Source organism: Tachysurus fulvidraco, chromosome 16 (genome assembly GCF_022655615.1).
Source record: "Tachysurus fulvidraco isolate hzauxx_2018 chromosome 16, HZAU_PFXX_2.0, whole genome shotgun sequence".
NCBI lineage: Eukaryota > Metazoa > Chordata > Actinopteri > Siluriformes > Bagridae > Tachysurus > Tachysurus fulvidraco.
The window spans coordinates 13,932,709-13,952,749 of NC_062533.1; the positions used below are offsets into that span (position 1 = coordinate 13,932,709).

The following is a 20,041-nucleotide window of genomic DNA, read 5'->3' on the forward strand; positions in this document are numbered from 1 at the left end:
GTGTTAAGATGTCCAGCTAAGTGTCTTCTGAAGATATTATGCACTTAATGTAAGAGTTTAATCATGTGGTCTATGGGCATTGTTTCAGAATTCACTTGGCATTGGAACTACAGTACTGCTAAAAGTTTATTAAAGGATAATATGTGACATAATAAAGATCTAAGTGGCTAAAGCTGTGCTGCAGTCCTGATTTTGCGAGACTCATAAATGCAATTCATTGTTGCTAAATTAATGACTGCTCACTAAGACAGGTTTCAATGTTTTTTCCTTCAAGTGGTTATCAAGAGCCACATTTAAACCCAGATATTTTTGCAGATCCAGCAGTGGGAGCAAAACCTGGAAAAGTTCAACATGGAGCTTTTCCGCATGCGCTGCTATTTGGCCAGTTTGCAGGGCTCTGAGCAGCCCAATCCCAAGAACCTGTTAGCCGTGGCTTCACGTCAGTCAAAGATAGCACTCGGACGTCTGGGGATTTTCTCCGTCTCATCTTTCCATGCTTTGGTGAGTAGCTTTAGACTAAATGGGACAATACAAACTATATACAAAGCTGATCTTTTCATTTGAACTAAAAGTGTGTTTTTGTGTGTAAAAAGATGTCCACCCGTGATGAGGCCAGTTTAAAGAGGCGCTCACGCTCTCAGTCTCGAGCCGCACGGAGCAAACGAGGAATCTTCTCCTCTCAGAAAGGCCTGGACAGCCCGATTAGACGCAACTGTGAAAAGAGACAGTCACTGTCCCAGGTAAAGCGGAATCACTCATCCTTCTATAAACACATCCACATCTACAGAAAAGCAGCCATATATATATGTGTTTCTCTGCTGCATCACTGCTTGGGTTTAGCCCCTGATTCTGACTATGGAAACATTTGGCATTTTCCTTTTTTTCCCCTCATCACCTGTATAAACTGATCTGAAGGACTGACTGCTTGGCCCATGCCTCAGTGGCACGATTCTGAAGCTCCTTTGTTTTAATCCTGGTTCGTAAATCTGTTCAAAAATGCTGGTTCTTGGAATGCACATTAACACTGTTTAGAAGGCGTGACCTACAGACTTCTCTCCCTACTCGTTTTTCTCTCACTGTTTAGCTTCCAGAATTTCATCTGGTCAATTACTAAGGCATTGCTAATGTGTGTGTTGGGGCGTTGCAGATTTTGGAATGTAGTAGGGTTTTGGGAAAATCTACTGCTTCATTAACCAGTGGGACCATTGTTGGGGATTTAATCTAAATGTTTTTAACCCTATTGGGTTTTTTTAATTTAACTTTTGTTTGATATGTTTGATATGATAAATTAAAGCTAATCTTGGTGAAATCTTGTAAGTATTACCTTCCTCAATTATGTATGAAAATTGATTTATGTTTCTTGATTAAGGCCTCTTCAGGGCGGGACAAACTATTCATTTTTCAACCAGTTTTATGCAGCACCTACTCAGTGATTATGAAAGCAGATGGTTTAATGCATAAACCAAAATCCAAAAGGCAGCTTTAGAGAAGCCACATCGTTTGTGTGTCATTAAATTTACAGCTGTTTTGCCCACTTGCTGAACGGTTGTTGCTATCCTGAGCTGTCAGGTGAGGAAAAGCTATTATGTACACCCCATGGGCAAAACAAACTGCTGTTCCTGCTCTCATCAACACTCACATGGATGTCAAATGGCAGGCAAACCTCTGCTGTTTACTTTAGCTCAACACAAATCAGTGGCTCTAAATCCATATACACAGTTCTCACTGCCTGAGTCACATGTGATCAGAGGAGACCGCTCAGGTCTTCCAGCCGGCTAATGACCCAAAGCAGCGTAATCTCGGCCAAACGACCCCTAGTAATGCACCCCTCTGGCGCGGAGTTACCATAAACCATGTGCTTAATTGCTGCAAGCTGGAGAGCAACAGAGAAACAAAAGGTTTGTGTAAAACCGCACTGTCCGCTTTAATATCAGACAGCTGGAAAACGCTCCTGTCGTCTGAAGTCTACATCGCTCAGTTTCAGTAACAGACAGAGGAACGGGGGATGGGGGAGTTAGCCTGATTATTTCCAGAAGGAGCTGAGGTGAGTCAGTGTCACTGACCTTCCAGCAGTGCAGCGATTTCAATGAAATGATGCATTACTCTGAAAGGCTAATGCTATTTTACACAATTACTAATCAATACACACCTCTCCTCTGCTCATCAATCTGTCCATCTGTCTGTCCAATAATTCTTTTTCCAGTTGTTCATCCATTGTTCACCCAAATCCATCCATCCATCCATCCATCCATCCACTTTTCCATTCATTCATCTATTAGTCCATCCAATCCAAACTCAAAATTGGGCTTAAATCAGCCCAATAAATCTCCCTATTTAATCCAACAATTTATCCAACCACTCCTCCATCCATCTGTCCATATATCCACACTATCTCTTCATTTATTCATCCATTTATCCATAAATCTCTAAGTAAATCATAGATGTAACAATCCATTAATCCCATCCAATTGTACACCTTCTTCTATGTTCTCTCTCCTTCAACAGCTTCTTTTCATTCATCCATCCATCTATTCTTTGCTTATTATGTAAATACAGGACTTCTGGAGCTCTGTGTTCCACTCTTCAGTCTTTCCAGAAGTAGGTTTCAGTTTCTGTATCAGTTGTTGATGCTGCTATGATTTTGGCTGTGGTAGATCAGCATGTGGTAAGAACATGTCGCTGTCTAAAGCGTTGTGGAAGATAATGGTCGAGTCAGAGCCGTCCCGGCGGGCGTCTGGGTCGAGGGGAGACTGTGGCTCTCGCTTGTAGGCTGACAGAGGCTGGCACATTAGTCTGCCTTCTCTAAGCTGTAATTACAGCATCGCTCTTTGATTATTTCACTGCAAACCTCAGAAGTCGATTCTGTTCCGATCCAGGATCTAAATAGTATCAAAAGCAGCTGGCTCAGCTCTATAGTTTTTAATTAAATGCAACTCTAGATGCTATGTTGCTTTTTTGAGCCTCAGTGTTACCTTGGATATATTTTGATGTGTGTGTGTTTGTGTTTTTATATTGTAGGTATTTGAAGGACATTCCAGTGGAACTCTTGGTTATACACCAACACAGAGCAGTGCAGAGGTACTTCATGCACCATAGTGATCCCGTGTTTTCACTTTTATTCATTTCATTCAAGTCTACAGCTGCCCTCGGTAAACTCTCTAGCAGATGGAGCTGAATTTTCTCAATCTTGCATTCATTTTTTATGCATTCTTTTAAAGACAGCCCATGCTGTGCCAGGCCCAGGTGCCAGCCTACACCATCTGACATGCTAATGCTCCTTCATAATGTGTTAGGGGAGGTTCCCACCCTCTCTAATCCGCTGAAATTGGAAAGAGGAGTGGGTGGGGAACAGTGGGGGTGGACTTTTTTGCCCTTTCTGAGCTTACACAGCTGTCCCAAAAGCCTGCTGATCTGTTGACACTTTGCAAACAGGCTGCAGGCTGTGTGTGTAGACCTCTATAGAGGTGGAGTTAGCCTTCATTTCATCACAATCCTATTGTCAGTGAATATAATGAAGCTCACACACAGGGATTCTCATGATACCAGCTCAACATGTTACGTCTACATAGCAATTTAAACATACTCATTTGGGATATAATCCAAGCTGCTCTGAGCAACAATTGGCTTTTAATTGGGAATTCTCCTACAGATGAATGCCTCGAAATTTTCGAAATGCCGCAACGAGACACCGCAACATGAAGCACGGCTACTGTTGCTACCCAGAAGATGATTATTTTCCTATAACAGCACATTCCGACGTCTTTTATTTCTCTCTCTTATACCACAGTCATTTCTCAATGATTACAATTCTCTTTATTAAAGCAAAACAGCTTGTAGGTTTTTCATTTTCTTCCATTGATAGTTGCATGTAATGTGTTGTGGAACATCTGCGAAACAAATGCATTTCTTTAATCACTTATGTTAACAGTTAAAAACAGAAATTACCTCAAGAGCCCCTTGTTTTTCTATGATTTGAAGTTATTAGGGCAAATATAAAGCAGCTTTTAAACAAAAATCTTTAAAGTGTAAAAAAAAGTAAAACTATTTTAGCTTTAAATTTAAACTAGATTTAAATTTGATAGATACAAAGCTGATACAATAAACTCCTTCCATAAATGCTAAATAAGCATATTTCAACAGAAAACCTGACTATTATCATTAATTACATGTAAAAAAAAATGTTAATTTCTTTCGTTATTAATTACTTTATTATTAATTTGTTCCTAATTTGTTACTTAGAATTTTATCAGTCGTGTTTACACTAGATAGGTTAATGACATTTATAATATAAAATATTTAAATATTTAATATTTAAAATATTAAAATAAAAGAATAAATACATTGAAAAGACCTTTATACTCTTCAATTATATTTTGCTGCCAGATTTTCATAGATAATCTGTGTATGTAGAAAAAAATGCCTGTGTATGTAGAAAAAAAGGATGAATATTAAGAGACCTGTTGTTGACAATGGAATCAGAGAAGCATTGAAGATATAATAGAATAGTATATTTATGTAGTATAAATGTAATTTATATATGTAATTAACTATATATATAGTTTTTCCAAGTTGCTGATACACAAAATGTACTCAAAATATAAATTATGTATGAATGTATGAATTGCCTTTTTGGTTGTGTGCCATAACCTTAAGGTGCTTTTTTGATATTGTTTCTTTATATCTGGCTAAATATTAAAATGGTATATAAAATTGTAAAAATAGTTTTTTTCTCCATGTCTCATTTTGCATGTTTAGCAGCAAATGGACACTTTTCCTAAACTGCAACCAACAGCGCCATCTGAAGGTAGAGTGTGGGACTGCGGTGTTGAGAGCCTACTGTGTGTGTTCATGCCTGACAGGCAGGTCCTCAGTGTTCCTGTCAGACAGGATTTCATCATAGCTGATGTTCTCGCCTCAGCCTGTAAGGTACTACATCATCTTATTAACTTTTAGAAAGGTTTAAATCTGTTGAATGAATCCACCGTGTTTCTAATCTGCGCTGATCTGAACCTGGCTGCAAAGAATAAAATTAGCTCAAAGCAAACCAAGCTTTCAGTAATTAATTATGTCTCCTGCTTAATAACTTTGCTCTTATCTTGGCTGGTCGGTTAGCTAGCAGGCCATGGGATGTCTCTTCAGATTTTATAGCAATGTGACTATATTTTATCCTTGTCTTAGTAATTAACAATATAATTAATTTGGTTAGAAATAGATCCACAAACACCTCCCCTTGCTTACTGATCCTCCTGTGTGTGTGAATGTGTGTGTGTGTGTGTGTGTGTGTACCTAAATACACACATGCCTAAAGACTCACAACACCACTACACACACGCCTAAAGACTCACAACACCACTACACACATACCTAAAGACTCACAACACAATACAAACATACACAAAGACTCATTACACCACTACACACATTCTTAAAGACTCACAACACATAGTTGCTGTGCGGTGTTGGGTGTTGAAGTGCACTGAGGTGTAGTGTGTCGACGTGTGAGGTGAAGTGTGATGAAGTTTTCTGACATATGAATATAGAGAGAAAAGGGTGTGTATATAAAAATAATACAATAATTCTGTGTATGTGTGTGCGTGCGTGTGTTTAGTTGAAGCAGCTGGATCCGACGCAGTATTATCTGCGTGTCAAGAGACGTTCAGGTCCAGATGTTGAGTTCAGCACTCCAGCAAACTCAGACTTACTGAGAGACCTGGTGAGTTTTCTTCACGACACGTTCAGACCCATGATTATTTCTTTAGTACTCACCTAGAACATCTTTCCAGATGTGTTTTCTTTATGTGCTGCTACGTTCAGATGCAGATGATCAGTCAGTCCTTCACGCCTGTCTATGTTGTGTGACTTGACATTTAGTCCTGTTGTGAACATGTAAATATGAGATAACAGTCACGTGTGTTTTACGTGTCCCATGTAATTTTATTCTCTGCACCCTTTGACACACAGGTTTATGACGAACTTGATGTTCAGCCTCTCAACGTCTTCACTTTGACACTTTCACGTCCAGATACCGTCAGCGATTTTGGTGAGCAGTTTGTGTTTGATTCCTTCTTCAGGAGTGTGTTTTTTCTCATTTTAGCATATTATGATGTGGACGATAGAAGATCTTAGATACTGTTGAAAGAATTACTAAAAAAAATATCTATCACAAAATATGAGCGGTAAATAAGTTGTTGACTTGCGCGTGTGTGTGTGTGTGTGTGTGTAGGATTCGCAGTGACGGGCCATGTAGATGGTTTGAGGAGGAGTCACATCTACGTGAGTGAAGTGAACCTGGAAGGCCTGGCGTTTACTGAGGGTAACTCATCATCATAAAATTCAGACAAAATCTTTGCAATGGGGATTGTGATTAAATAATAACATTTATTTTGGTCAAAATCTCACCGTGGCTTATGTAAAGAAATCAAAATGTAAATTTAAGCCATAGAAGAATTCCAAACTAATATATTTTTAAAGCAATTAAGGAGATATTTTCACCAAAATGAAATTTTCTGCTTAACAGAAATGTAGTTAATCAGCCAAGCTGTTTTTATTTTGACTACAGTTTATTATGTAGCTAACAAGTAAAGGGAGTTTATAGCTAGCGGTTTAGCATAAGCATTTAGCGTGTACTGTACATAAGACAGATCAAGACACTTGGCTAATATGCAGATGGATTTGAATGGTGTAATGTATTCTGTGTTCACGTTGATTTATAGTGCAGTTGGATCTGATCCATCTCTTTATTAAGTCTGTGTGTGTGTGTGTGTGTTTGTGTGTGTGTGTGTGTGTGTGTGTGTGTGTGTGTGTGTTGTGTAGGGTTGAAAGCAGGTGATGAGATCTTGGCTGTGAACAGTGCAAGCGTATCCACTCTGGACTTGGGCCTCATACACACCTTGTTCAGTGAGCAGACGCTGCGTCTCCTCCTCCGGCGTGAGGAAAGCGTGTCAGATGATCAGGGCAGTTTTTGGCCGACGTGTAACCCCAGTGACCCATACGAACCTGTCCCACCCTCCAGCGCATCCTTCTGCCCCCTTCCACCTTCACACAGCACACAGATGCAGTTCAGCTCATCAGGTGCAACCTCACAAGCTTCATCTAATTTAAGTGCTTTGTCATTTGAAAAATCATGCTCATTTGCTGAGGTTTTAAGTCGCTCCACAAGACATTTTGAGGCCACATTTGAAATTTTTTATTTTATGAATCGTGTAACTTGAACCCATGATATGTTGTAATATGTTGTGTCAGTTATTTGGTAGGGACCATGTCACAAAACCAGTGAGTCCAGTATGTCTTTATAGCTCTTTAACTATTGGAGTAAAGTGTAAAATGATCAGTCATCTGTATGCTTAGTTTCCTGCAGCCACAATGCACACATTCAGGTCTTGTTGTCTCACTCAGTTTTAAAATACAATAGTTCTACCATTGAACATGACACAGCCTTACTTTAATAACCCACCAATCTCATCACCTCAGCAACTCTGTACATTTGGAATAGCTTTGGGAAAAGAAAAAAAGACATTTTAAATGAAGTGCTTCTGCAAACAAAACCATTAGAGAAATCAGATCAATGCGAATTAACACCAATCAAGTGCACTTACTCTCCAGCTGGCTGTAGGCTCCCTCCCTAGGGCATCTTTAGAGTAACAAAGACTTTAACTGCTCCGTCTGTCTCATCTGAAGTTTATCTGTCTCACTCACCTTTGCATGTTTTCCCTGTTTTTTCTCACAGATGGCTCTCAGTTCCTGGAAGTTCCTGGTGATGCAGCACTGCCTCTGTCAGGGGACGTCTGCGATAAGGCCGAGCGGTGCGGAAAGGTAAGATAGAGGAGTGGAAGGTGTGGGAGGAGAGCCGAGGCCTGAAAGCGTGCCTGGTGAAGTCAGGATTATTTTTAGTCGTAAAAGCTGGGTGAAGCGTGCCAAGAGAAATTCCAGTCTCCTTACTGCAATTTGATTCGTCTCAGTTTACATTCTATAAAGCTTAATATTTATTCAGCTTTTAAAGGAATGTTCTGGAGAAAATCCAAATGTGCACAGTTTTGTCTTTTCTTCACTGGTTTTTAATAGTTGCTTCTTTATGTTATGTTTGGTCTGGAAATGATCCAGTTCTTCTGTGATGACACAAATACTTTCCAGTGTGCTTTATGACACACTGAGGCTTAGTGTTATCTGTAAACAAGAACTAACCTTTACTCTACAGTTGTAATGAAGAGTCAGTAGAATCTATAATGCGGATAAACACAGAGTGTTTAATAAACACAAAGTAGAGCAAATGAGTCAGAATCGAGAGAAAAAACAGGAAAGCAATCAGCGTAGCAACCAAAACAGACAAGGGCAAATACAAAAATACAGAAAAACCGGTCAATACAAGAGAAATAACGGCTCAGTATACAGTAGGAGCAGAACTGACGACACTGTATATGACGTCTGATTGCAGCATGCGCCTCGTTTAAAAGCCTGTAAACACAGAATTGGTTTCCAGGAGTGAAACCCTCGTGACTCAGAAGTCCAATATTCCAGAGAAGGCTCCCTCTGGCATGGTAGCTGGGGAGCTGCGGGTGGCCTTCGTACAGTTTAGTTGTAATATTAATAATATTATTGTTGCCTCCATAATTATTGCTTTTTTTTCACCCTTTATTATGCTCTCAAGGCTCTGCCTCATTGAATAATACGAGAATTCCAGTATAGCTGAACTCCAATCTGTACATTATGGACGCCGCCTTTTTTGGGTTACAAAATTATATATTTAAAAAGCATGTATAATTTATGCATGTTCTTATTAAAGGTATTTGATAAACTTTCAGTACCTGGCATGATGCTTATACAGCAACAGAAACACTGCACTACTACTACTACTAATATTAATAATAATATTAATAATACTTAGCACTTTAAAAACAGCTATAACTGACACAAAATGCTGTACACCATACAAAATTATATATATATATATATATATATATATATATATATATATATATATATATATATATATATATATATATATATATATATAAAATAAGTGCAGGAGTGCACTGGATTTGTCACAATAGCCACAACACAAGAGCAACAGGGAAGACAAGGACTTAACACAAGAGTAGCACATTAGTATACAATAAACTTAGTAATAAAATCACAAATAAGAAAAAATAAATATGTATAACTCTGGAATATATACATATAGAGTACATAAGTGAATTACCTAATGTGTGTGTACGTGTGTTGATGCGGGTGTGTGTGTACGTGTGTGTATGCACTCGTGTACGTGTGTGTACGTGTGTGTACGTGTGTGTCTGCAAGGTGCATGTGTATGTGTGTGAGTATGTGTGTGTGTCCTTGTGTGAATACGTGTGTGTACGTGAGCAATTGAGCATTAGCTTTGCTTTAGTTTTTAAGTGCCAGACCTTTTTATGTGCATGACCTTTTCTCTAAGGAAGCTTCTAGATTTATAAAAATGATGCTTTTGAGAAATGACTGTTCACTTTCCTGTTTCTGTTTTTTTTTTTAATTATATATATATAATGGCTGTAATTATCTTGTCAGCAATGAAAAGATGTGCTGTAGGATGATTCACTGAAGGCTGAAAATGTACACACACACACACACACACACACACACACACACACACACACACACACACACACACACTTTAACTCTACCACTCAGTTTTCATTACACCATGTTCACAATAAAGCTGCTTTATGCTAAGAGGTTTATACATTTTTAAAAAATATTTTGTATGCATTGCACATTTTGTCTTTTCTGGGTCTGTTTTATTTTTCCTGTAGTGTAGAGAACAGCTTTAAATCACTGCACAGTGGCCTCCTCAGGGGATTTATCAGTTTGTCAGCACTGTATTACTCTGTGGCAGTACAGATTATGATGATAAATGGCTGGAATTCTCAATATGGCATTGAAGGTGGAGTGTGTGTGTGTGTGTGTGTGTGTGTGTGTGTGTGTGTGTGTGTGTGTGTGTGTGTGTGTGTGTGTGTGTCTGTCTGTCCAGTAGCACATTTACATTCTGTGGATTCTTATTTATCTGCCAAACTGCATTTATAGAACAAGCTGTGTCAAAAAGGGCATTATATGACTTTTTTAATAAAAAAAAAATTAGAAAAAATAGTTAGAGCTTATTATTATTATTATTATTATTATTATTATTATTATTATTATTATTATTATTATTATTATTATTACAGTTTGTGCCTATTCCTCAGCACCGATGAACAGCTTTGTTGCTTAATTATCAATGTTGGACTACTGATCGGAAGGTCTTGGTTCGAATCCCAGGTCCACTAAAAGCTGCCCCTGATCAAGGCCCTTAACCCTTAAATTCTCAGTTGTATAAATTGAAATAAAAATGGAAGTCATTCTGAATAAGGGTGTCTGCTAAATGCCTGAAATGTAAATGTAATTAAAACCATCAGGATTTACACCTCTGTACACTCCTAGTCTGATTGTCTTCTCTTTCATTTACAGAAAGTAGAGCGAGCGTGCCCGCTGTACCAGACCTACCCCGAGGTTGAAAACCTTGCCGCAGAGGGCTACAGGAACCCGTACTCCACCGAGAGCGGCACTGCAAGGGGCAGCCCACGTCACATGACCATCACAGAGAGACTCCAGAAGGTCATTCAGGAGCTCGTGGACACAGAAAAGTCTTACGTGAAGGTACAACTTTACATTTACAGCATTTGGCAGACGCCCTTATCCAGAGCGACGTACATAAGTGCTTAAATCTCTAACATTGAATACATTAATGCTGGCTCACTAGGTTACATACTTAAGATACCATGAGTTTAAAACATTTCTTCAAAGTTATAATGAAAAAGTGTCAAAGGTTTTTTTTTTAATGCAAAAGATAAGGAAAGAAGTGCTAGTTGAAGTGTTTCCTGAATAAGTAGGTCTTCAACCGCCGCTTGAAAATAGCCAGTGACTCAGCTGTCCGGACCTCTAGGGGAAGTTCATTCCACCACCTTGGTGCCAGAACAGAGAAGAGTCTTGTAGTATACTTGCCTTTGTAGTATACTTGTCTCTTCTGACTCAGCTTCTTCTAGACCTGTTAATGATCATCTTAAAATGTCCAGTAGTAGAAAGACAGCGCAGTTGGACATGTGGTTCATTTAGCCTTGAAGAATTATAGATGAAATTTTTATAAGATTAGAAAGCACTCTTATAGATTAGATATACATTCATTAGACATACCTTCTTTATTTAATTTTTTACTATAGAGCTTAAACCTAGACATAAACTGTACACTATTTGGAATAACAATCAGACCAATACATGTTCCACCCCAAACTGGTGGCACAAAAGTTGAAAGCAAACCAATGTAGCTCAGTGGACAGGATGTGGTAGCTCAGCGGACAGGATGTGGTAGCTCAGCGGACGAGATACGGTAGATCAGCGGACGAGATGCGGTAGATCAGCAGACGAGATGCGGTAGGTCAGCAGACGAGATACGGTAGGTCAGCGGAGGAGATACAGTAGATCAGCGGACGAGATGCGGTAGCTCAGCGGACGAGATGCGGTAGATCAGCGGACGAGAAGCGGTAGCTCAGCGGACGAGATGAGGTAGCTCAGCGGACGAGATGAGGTAGCTCAGTGTTTATGGTGTTGGACTACAGACGTTTTTGAGTTCGAACCTCTTTTCCACTAAGCTGCTACTGAGCAAGAACCTCAACCCTCAACTGATTGAGAAAAAAAAGATAAAATGTACGTTGCTCTGGATAAGGGTGTCTGCCTAATGCCATAGATGGGTTGCATTTGGAATACTGACTTCATCCCAGACCTCACTTATGTTCTTGTGGCTGAATGATCACAGATCTCCACAGCTACTTTCCAAAATCTATTCTCAAAAGCCTTCCCAGAAGAGTGGAACTAATTATAACAGCAACGAAGGACAAAATCTGGGACAGAATGTTTTTAAAGGAATGTTCTAGAGAAAATCCAAATGTGCACAGTTTTGCCTTTTCTTCACTGGTTTTTAATAGTTAGTAAAAATAGTTAGTTTAATAATTAGCCTTGAAGTACTAATTGGTTGTGAGGGTCAGAAACGTTTCAGCATCTATATACTGTATGGATGTAAGGAATAAAACAAAGTGTTGTGCTGTCACAAACATGATGTAGTCCAGTGTGAAACTGAGCTACTGTTACCAATGTGAAGTTTTTTATATCGTTATACACCATGCCGTAAAATATTCTATTGCTCTTATACCACAGCAATTCTCCAGTGATCATTTTTTGCATTTATTCAAAAAAGATATTGTGCATTTTATGCTCAATTAATAATAAAAGTTGGTGTTAATAAGAAAAAAATACAGCTCGTACTGTAAGGCTACAGAGAAACCACACAGAATGAAAAGAAAGTCGTTACTATAGTATTAATAGTAATAGAATAAGCACATTACTCTAAACTATGACTGTCAGAGCTACTGTTATAGAAAAAGAATTAATTAGTTAATAACTAATTACATTCTGAACAATCGGATTTAAAAATGAGACATTTTTTTTGGCATCATTAACTGTTTTGCCCGTTGGGATGATGTTATTAAATCATTCAGCTTTGTTGCACTGTGTGTTATTCAGGATCTTGGCTGTCTGTTTGAGATCTACCTGAAGCCTTTAGAGCGAGAGACTTTCCTCAGCCGGGCAGAGGTGAGTGCCGGCCACCCCGCAGAGCTCCTCTTCACACAATAACACACCAAGCTGATTGTTTTTGAGCGTCTGTGGCAAACTGTCACATGTAGATATTGTGGTGTTTTCCACACTGTGGGTAGCTTTTTAAGTTGGCATGAAAGACTGCTGAGAGAAACCCATAGGCTCTAGATCAACAAACAAGCTTGAGCAGGACTGAAGATTAGTGAGTGAGTGAGTGAGTGAGTGAGTGAGTGAGTGAGTGAGTGAGTGAGTGAGTGAGTGAGTGAGTGAGTGAGTGAGTGAGTGAGTGAGTGAGTGAGTGAGTGAGTGAGTGAGTGAGTGAGTGAATGAATGAATCAATCAATCAATCAGTCAATCAATTAATGGTAGATTGAATGAATGTCCACGTCTCACCATTTTCTTTTGACTTCTTTGCACCAGACAAGCAACAGTTTTTTAGATCACTTGAATAGATACGGTAACTACTGTATGCAAACAGCTTGAGCTTTGCTTTCCTTTCTCGACTCATCTATTAGATGGAGTCTCTGTTCGGCAGCCTGCCAGAGATGCTGGACTTCCAAAGGGTGTTTCTGCAGACGCTAGAAGAGAAAACCAGCTCGTCTCCAGACTTCATGACACTCCAGACAGCAGAGCAGCTCAAGGTAACCGAGTGCACAAACCAGGCACACAAGTCCGTACCTTTATGTTAAAATTTAGTTTTTTTCTTTTTTTTTTACTTTTTACTTCTATTTTGCAAACTCAGAAACTGCTTTCCTCACTGGGTGGATCCTTTCTGTACTACGCAGACCACTTTAAGCTCTACAGTGGCTTCTGCGCAAACCATATCAAAGTCCAGAAAGTTCTGGAACGAGGTATGTATCACCTCAGAACACCCTCTTTGTTGCATGGTTTTCGAAAAAAAAAAGAGACAAATATATCCTATTGTTAAGCTTCATCGGTTTTCTTGTTGTTTGTCTGCAGCAAAGACAGACAAGGCGTTTAAAGAGTTTCTGGAGGAGAAAAATCCCACCAAACAGCATTCATCTACGCTGGAATCCTACCTCATCAAGCCTGTGCAGAGGGTCCTCAAATATCCACTGCTACTGAGAGAGCTTGTGTCGCTCACAGACCCTGAGAGCGAGGAGCACTGCCATCTCACCGGTACCACATGCACATCTACTTACAGAGCAAGAAATGGACATAAATGTTGGTCTTTATGGTTATTTATTTCTCCATAAAGCCACATGAAATGCCTAAATGTCTTAATTCTTGCAGATGCGTTGAGGGCCATGGAGAAGGTGGCCAGCCACATCAACGAAATGCAGAAGATCTATGAAGATTACGGCACTGTGTTTGATCAGCTGGTGGCAGAACAGTGCAGAACCAAGAAGGAGGTTTGTATATATGAAATGGCAATTTGGAAAAAAAATTTCATAAACTCATAAACTATGTTTAGGACTAGGGTTGCAAAGGGGCGGAAAGTTTCCGGTAAATTTCCACGGGAAATTAATCTGGGGAATTTTGGAAATATACCAAATTGGAATCTTTATGGGAATTTATGGGAATTATTAAGAAATATAGGGAAATTTATATAAACTATATCATATACAAACATAAATAAACATTCTGTTTGGTCATAAGCAGACATGTGAGCAAGGTAATACAAATTTTAAAAATGACGTCTTGACTGATTTAATTGTAAGTAGAACTTTAATTGATTGAGTAACACAAAAGCATATTAAACATTATTATGCTTGTAATAAACATAATAAGCTTTATTTTATAGAGGGGTTTTTTTCGGGGGGAGTGAGTGTGTGGGGGGGGGTCATCAGATTATCTGTGCATGTGGTAACACTCCTAATTTATGGCTTAATAAGAGTTAGTGAGGTAGTTAATAAGTTTAGGTATTGGGTACAATTAAGAATGTAGAATAAGGTAATGCATAATAAGGCATTAATATGTCCTTAATAAGTACTAATAAATAGCCAATATTCTATTAATATTCATGATAATAAGCAACTAGTTAAATGACCCTAAAATAAGGTGTTACTGTGCATGTTATGGAAGAATCTAAGTACATGCAGGGGGTTTGGCCTCAATGGCCCTCCAGTAAGCAGTGTGCAGGGTTTAAAACAACAAGATTTAATGCAATTTAAGTTAAATTTGTCCCCTGCACACTGCTTACTGGAGGGCTATTGAGGCCAAACCCCCTGCATGTACTTAGATTCTTCCATAACATGCACAGTAACACTTTATTTTTTTAACTACATTCAAGTTCCTTGTTATATGCAATTTTTTTAAATTCCCAATTTATTCCCATATATTCCCGTTAATTCCCATCTAAAATTTCCAGCCTTGAAAATTCCTGGAATTTTGCAACCCTATTTAGGACACATGCATAGCTGAAGAAATATCTGAAATTTCTGTAATATGTTTGGCTCAGGTAACAGAGATCTCCATGGGAGAGTTTATCGTCCATGGCTCTGCGCTCTGGCTGAACCCCATGACCTCACTGGGACGTATGAGGAAAGAGCCGGAACTCACCATTTTTAGTGAGTATGACTGACATCAATATATGGACTAGAAATATGTTTAAATATCCTCTTTATACATCGTTTTTATTTTCACCGTTGTGGGACAGCCCATAGATGAGTGTGCTGATTCCTGCTGTTTAATAGCAGAAGATAAGTATCATGAATCATGAAACGGTTACAGTAATAACACAGCCAATTTTCTTCACCACAGTTTTCAAAAGAGCGGTTATTTTGGTGTATCGAGAGAGCATCAAGCTGAAGAAAAGGATGGTGAGTCAGGGTTTTTTTTAGGTTTTATAATGTTTATGCTGTAGATCATGTTTTACAGCTAGTGGATGTTGTTGGGAATATGTTGTACTGGATTTGTTTCTGTACTGTATAAATTCGAATCATTCTGCTACTGTGACTAATCAGACCACGGTTCATGGCCCAAACACCACTGCAATCAAGTGGTCCACTTTCCCCATAATGCCATTATATGAAATCAGATTACTCTTTAGACCACATATCCTGCCACTGCTTCCACTGCATTGAACTGTTCTGGTGGTAATTTAAAGATCAGACCACAGTTTCTGTGTCTGACTAATCAGACCCCATTTTATGACCCAAGAGAATTCAGGATAAAGGGCTTAGAGCTTGGGGCATCCTCAGCAACATAGCACACTACATTTTGTCCTATTAATTTAGGAGTTAACTTAAAGGGTCCCCAGCTGCTGCCTTGGCAGCCCCATACTTCCCATGTTTATGTCTTTAAGTGGTTTATTTCTTACATAGCTAATTGGACTGCAGTTCCTGCTCAAATCACAGCCTATTTAGAAGAAGAAGCTTTTATTTGTCCCATAGATATTATAGCAGAGTGAAATTCATTTCTTTAGATGATACGGTGCTTAAGGGCCTTGCTTAAGGGCCTAATTGTTTTAGATTGGCAGTGCTGAGGCTTAAACCCCAATCGTCGTATCAACAAGGAAGTTGTGGTGTAATAGTTACAGAGTCTGACTCCTGACTCCTAAGGTTGTGGGTTCGAGTCTCGTGCCGGCCACGAGTGAGGTGCTTTTGAGCAAGTCACCGAACCCCCCAACTGCTCCCCGGGCGGCGCAGCATAAATGGCTGCCCACTGCGCTGGGTGTGTGTTCATGGTGTGTGTGTTCACTGCTGTGTGTGTGCACTTTGGATGGGTTAAGCGCAGAGAACAAATTCTGAGTACGGGTCACCGTACTTAGCCGTATGTCACATCACTTTAACAACCCAGAGCCTCATGCACATTGAGCCATTGGGTCTAATGCACTGTGACCCAGCAGATCTGAACATAGCTCCAATCAACCCCACATACCCCACCCACCCCGATGTGTGTCATTATATTCAATCGGATTGCATTTTCCACCCAAAATGCTACTGTGACCAATCAGACCAAAGTAAAACATCACTATACCCAATTAGATCCCAGTTGCTGCCTGTGTAACCTATACTTGACAAATTTACAAGGAAGTTAATATAGTTAGATAGATCATTTGCCAGATTTAATAGTTGTACTACACATTGCTTCATACTTTAATTCAAATGCAGTGCTAATACTTCTTATTTGCTCATGTAGACATCAGCCCGCTCTGGAGATCTGGATCCTTTCAAATTCCGTTGGCTCATACCAGCTGCATCTCTACATCTGAGACCTGGAAACTCAGCAGGTGTGTTCTGAATGGTGCGAACATACAATACAAAACAAGTGCAATTAGCAGAACAATGTTTAAGACTTTTATTCTGTCTTGTAGGATCTGAGAACCCCTGTGTTTGGGAATTAGTTCACACTAAGTCTGAGGTGGAAGGAAGACCAGAGACGGTTTTTCAGCTCTGCAGCAGGTAAGATGGTGATTTATATGTAGGAGGAAACGTAATAAACTATGATGCATTTCCACAACAGAAATTATTTTAGCATGTCAAAGAATTTAGACATGATTCCTCCAGAGAAACCCGGACTGATTTTTTCCTGCATTATAGTCGGGATCATTTGGGGTGGAGATTGTGATACTGCTATAGCAGGATTGTATTATACCTATAGTGATATTTCAGTATACCAAGTAGGTTGACACAACAAGCAATACAAACATCTCCACCATGATTTTTTTTATGCTAGAAGAAAGTGACAAAAAGGGCTTGAAGTTCTTCTAAATGTATCTTAAAACTACAATAATGTTCATATCATATCGATTCAGCTAGCTGATGAGCATTAACGTTTTGCTGAAATGGCATTACCATCACACAGTACAACAAGAAACTTTGTACAATCATTGTACAAATGTCTAGAAACCTTATATACATTCTCAGAAGACAACATAAAACTAATGAACTCTTTTTACCAGTACACCAGTGTTTCATTCCTGTGGTTTAATGAAAATCGACTCATGGGACATTTTCAATCAATATATACAAATGATTTATGGCTGCAAGTTGGGATCAACTTACACCGAATGTTTTTTTTGATAACACTTCAATTCATTGATAACAATTCAAACTTTAGATGCTTTTGAACATGCGCCGCAAAGGCATCGCAAAGAGCAGAAAAGGGTTTGATATCATCGTTTACTTTAACGATAAAAACATTTGTGTGAAAAAAAGAATCATTTTGGGTTCTAATTTCTATGTACACATTGTATGACAAAGACATTCTATAGTGAACATGGACATAACAAAGCAGGCAAAAATTTCATTTTTTGGCGTCTGGGAAAAATAGTTAGTTAAATTAATAATTAATTAAGTGCCATAGATGAAGAATGAAAAGGCAGTTTAGTCACAAAATGAGCCATCTTGCAATCTAAGAATAATGAAAAAAATATTTAATTTTATTCAGCTCCAAATGTTGTTTTTTTGTGTCATATACAGTAATCTAGAGAGCAATACGGACGTGGTGAAGGCCATCCGCTGTGTGCTGAGAGAAAATGCCAAAAGAAACACTCCAACTGAAAGAGGCTTCAGAGACAATCTGACATTCCCTAGAAGGAGCCACCAAGCCACAGCGAGAAATAGATCCTGGACTAAGACTTGTCAAACAGAAGAAGGCCGTCTGCTTGGTGGAGACACATATTCAGAGCCTGGCATTCCCAAAAACCCATGTCTGTCTCTGGGCTCAGGAACCAGGCTGGGATCTCTCACCAGCTCACTGGAAGCCCAGCTTCAGAGACTGAGCTTTATGGAAGAAGTGCCACAGGAAGCCAAGGCTAGAAACTCTAGCCACATGACTATAATTGAGAACACTCCCAACATGGATGTCAGCTTCCTGCTGGTTAGGGACGACAGTGTGCAGAGTCTGAACTCTGCCGTTAATGCAGGCGTTTTCTATGACACAGTAATTGGGGTCCAGAAGGCTGCCATTCCAACGCTGTAGAAGGATTTGTGTCTTGGATGGGTCTAAAGATCTAAGTGTATACTAAAGCTGTTTTAATTCATCACTTATATGAAAAAGATGCAGCCCCATAAAACAGAACTTGCACATATAATGTATAAAGACTAGCAGGATATGTTCTTTTTGACCAAAAGCAGAGAAAAACACAGAAGTGGTGTAGCGTTATAGGAGAAAATAATCAATGACTGTATGGTGCCTTTCAATATGGGAAGTCCTACAGCAATTTGCCAACATTTGAAACTTATTTATTAAGTACGAATTAAAAGTCATACAGTATATTTGGATTATTTTTTGAAATGCACTTCAGTGAATTTATTTAGGTACCTGTCTCTGAAGCTAACAAATCAGTTTACCCAAGCATAAAATTTAATTCAGTTTAAAATCATTGTGTATATTAGATTGGATAAGCTTTAAATTAATGATAATATTTAAAACGAGGTCTTCTCAGCAGTGGACTCACACCTTTGGCTCACTGTACGATGCCTGAAACATAGACTTTGTGTGAACTTGAAGCCTTTGCTTCCGAACACTGCAGTCACACGTTGCCTTCTCTCATTAACGCTCATTCTGGACTGATACCCGGTCCACCTGTCTGTCTCTCTGTTTGTGGATATTGTTGTTCTATATTTGTACCTCTTTTTGACAAAAGCTTTTCTCAGTTCAGAACAAGAACAGCTTGACTTGATCTTTTTTTAAACTTGAACAAGAAAAAAAAATCCTAAAATATTTTCTTAAGTTAAAATGTTTGCATTACATGTTTTTGTGGTTCATATGAACTGACTGTATTTAAAGTACCTCTGAATATGTCTTTTGTAGTCTTGTAATTTATTTGTAAATTATGGTATATTCACTACCTGAGCAGCTCTTTTTGTAAAATATTGATATTAAGCGTATGTTGTAATATTTAATAAACCTTCTCTTATACTCTTATGCTTTGACGTGAAATTTGTGTTAATCTTCTTGTACTTTTATTAGACACACAAATAACAAGCAGCTCACAAAGGCTAACCACATTCTGACCCACATGGCTTACCATACTGTCTATTCGGATTCCACATGCATTTGTTGGTTCTATTCGATTGCTGCTATTGGCTTTACATATTTCCTGTGTCATTGTTTTGATTGCAACTTCTGTTGATATGGATCCTCCAAAGTGAATGTATAAATGAAATGAATAAAGCACGGTGAAGAAAAGATTTAAGCTTAAACTTATGTCAGCCCTGAATATATTTATGTCAGCAGTCAAGAAATATGTTGAAGCAATAATAATAGCAAATAATATCAGTGAAATAATTTGCAGATTAAGGTTGAGAACCTGGAATAAATTCTCCTATACAGAACATAAAGCTCTGTCATGATCTAAAGATGACCTTAAGTGAGGGGCATTTCTATCAGCAATTCAGTTTGCAGTGTCACAATTCCAGCAGTCATAAACTTCAAATCCCAACAGACACCACCACCAAAGAGTACACACACACACACA

The 20,041-nt window shown here is 38.8% G+C and overlaps 1 protein-coding gene across 4 annotated transcripts in view; it reads left to right on the forward strand.

The window, feature by feature from the left end:
- The window catches only part of LOC113648308 (rho guanine nucleotide exchange factor TIAM2), a 45,554-nt gene extending 25,802 nt beyond the window's left edge, over nucleotides 1-19,752 (forward strand). For 3 of the 4 annotated variants that reach the window (XM_027155445.2, XM_027155447.2, XM_027155446.2), the window contains 20 exons: nucleotides 316-501; nucleotides 594-740; nucleotides 3,019-3,078; nucleotides 4,756-4,926; nucleotides 5,609-5,713; nucleotides 5,962-6,040; nucleotides 6,224-6,313; nucleotides 6,814-7,071; nucleotides 7,727-7,812; nucleotides 10,474-10,662; nucleotides 12,580-12,648; nucleotides 13,167-13,292; nucleotides 13,394-13,502; nucleotides 13,612-13,791; nucleotides 13,906-14,024; nucleotides 15,074-15,182; nucleotides 15,376-15,434; nucleotides 16,756-16,846; nucleotides 16,931-17,018; nucleotides 18,039-19,752. In XM_027155445.2, coding sequence (XP_027011246.2) covers nucleotides 316-501; nucleotides 594-740; nucleotides 3,019-3,078; nucleotides 4,756-4,926; nucleotides 5,609-5,713; nucleotides 5,962-6,040; nucleotides 6,224-6,313; nucleotides 6,814-7,071; nucleotides 7,727-7,812; nucleotides 10,474-10,662; nucleotides 12,580-12,648; nucleotides 13,167-13,292; nucleotides 13,394-13,502; nucleotides 13,612-13,791; nucleotides 13,906-14,024; nucleotides 15,074-15,182; nucleotides 15,376-15,434; nucleotides 16,756-16,846; nucleotides 16,931-17,018; nucleotides 18,039-18,540 — 2,823 coding nt within the window. In that variant the 3' untranslated portion in view covers nucleotides 18,541-19,752. The remainder of the gene's footprint in view (nucleotides 1-315; nucleotides 502-593; nucleotides 741-3,018; nucleotides 3,079-4,755; nucleotides 4,927-5,608; nucleotides 5,714-5,961; nucleotides 6,041-6,223; nucleotides 6,314-6,813; nucleotides 7,072-7,726; nucleotides 7,813-10,473; nucleotides 10,663-12,579; nucleotides 12,649-13,166; nucleotides 13,293-13,393; nucleotides 13,503-13,611; nucleotides 13,792-13,905; nucleotides 14,025-15,073; nucleotides 15,183-15,375; nucleotides 15,435-16,755; nucleotides 16,847-16,930; nucleotides 17,019-18,038) is intronic. The other variant, XM_047801778.1, reaches the window with a different exon arrangement.
- The last annotated feature ends 289 nt before the right edge of the window (nucleotides 19,753-20,041 follow it).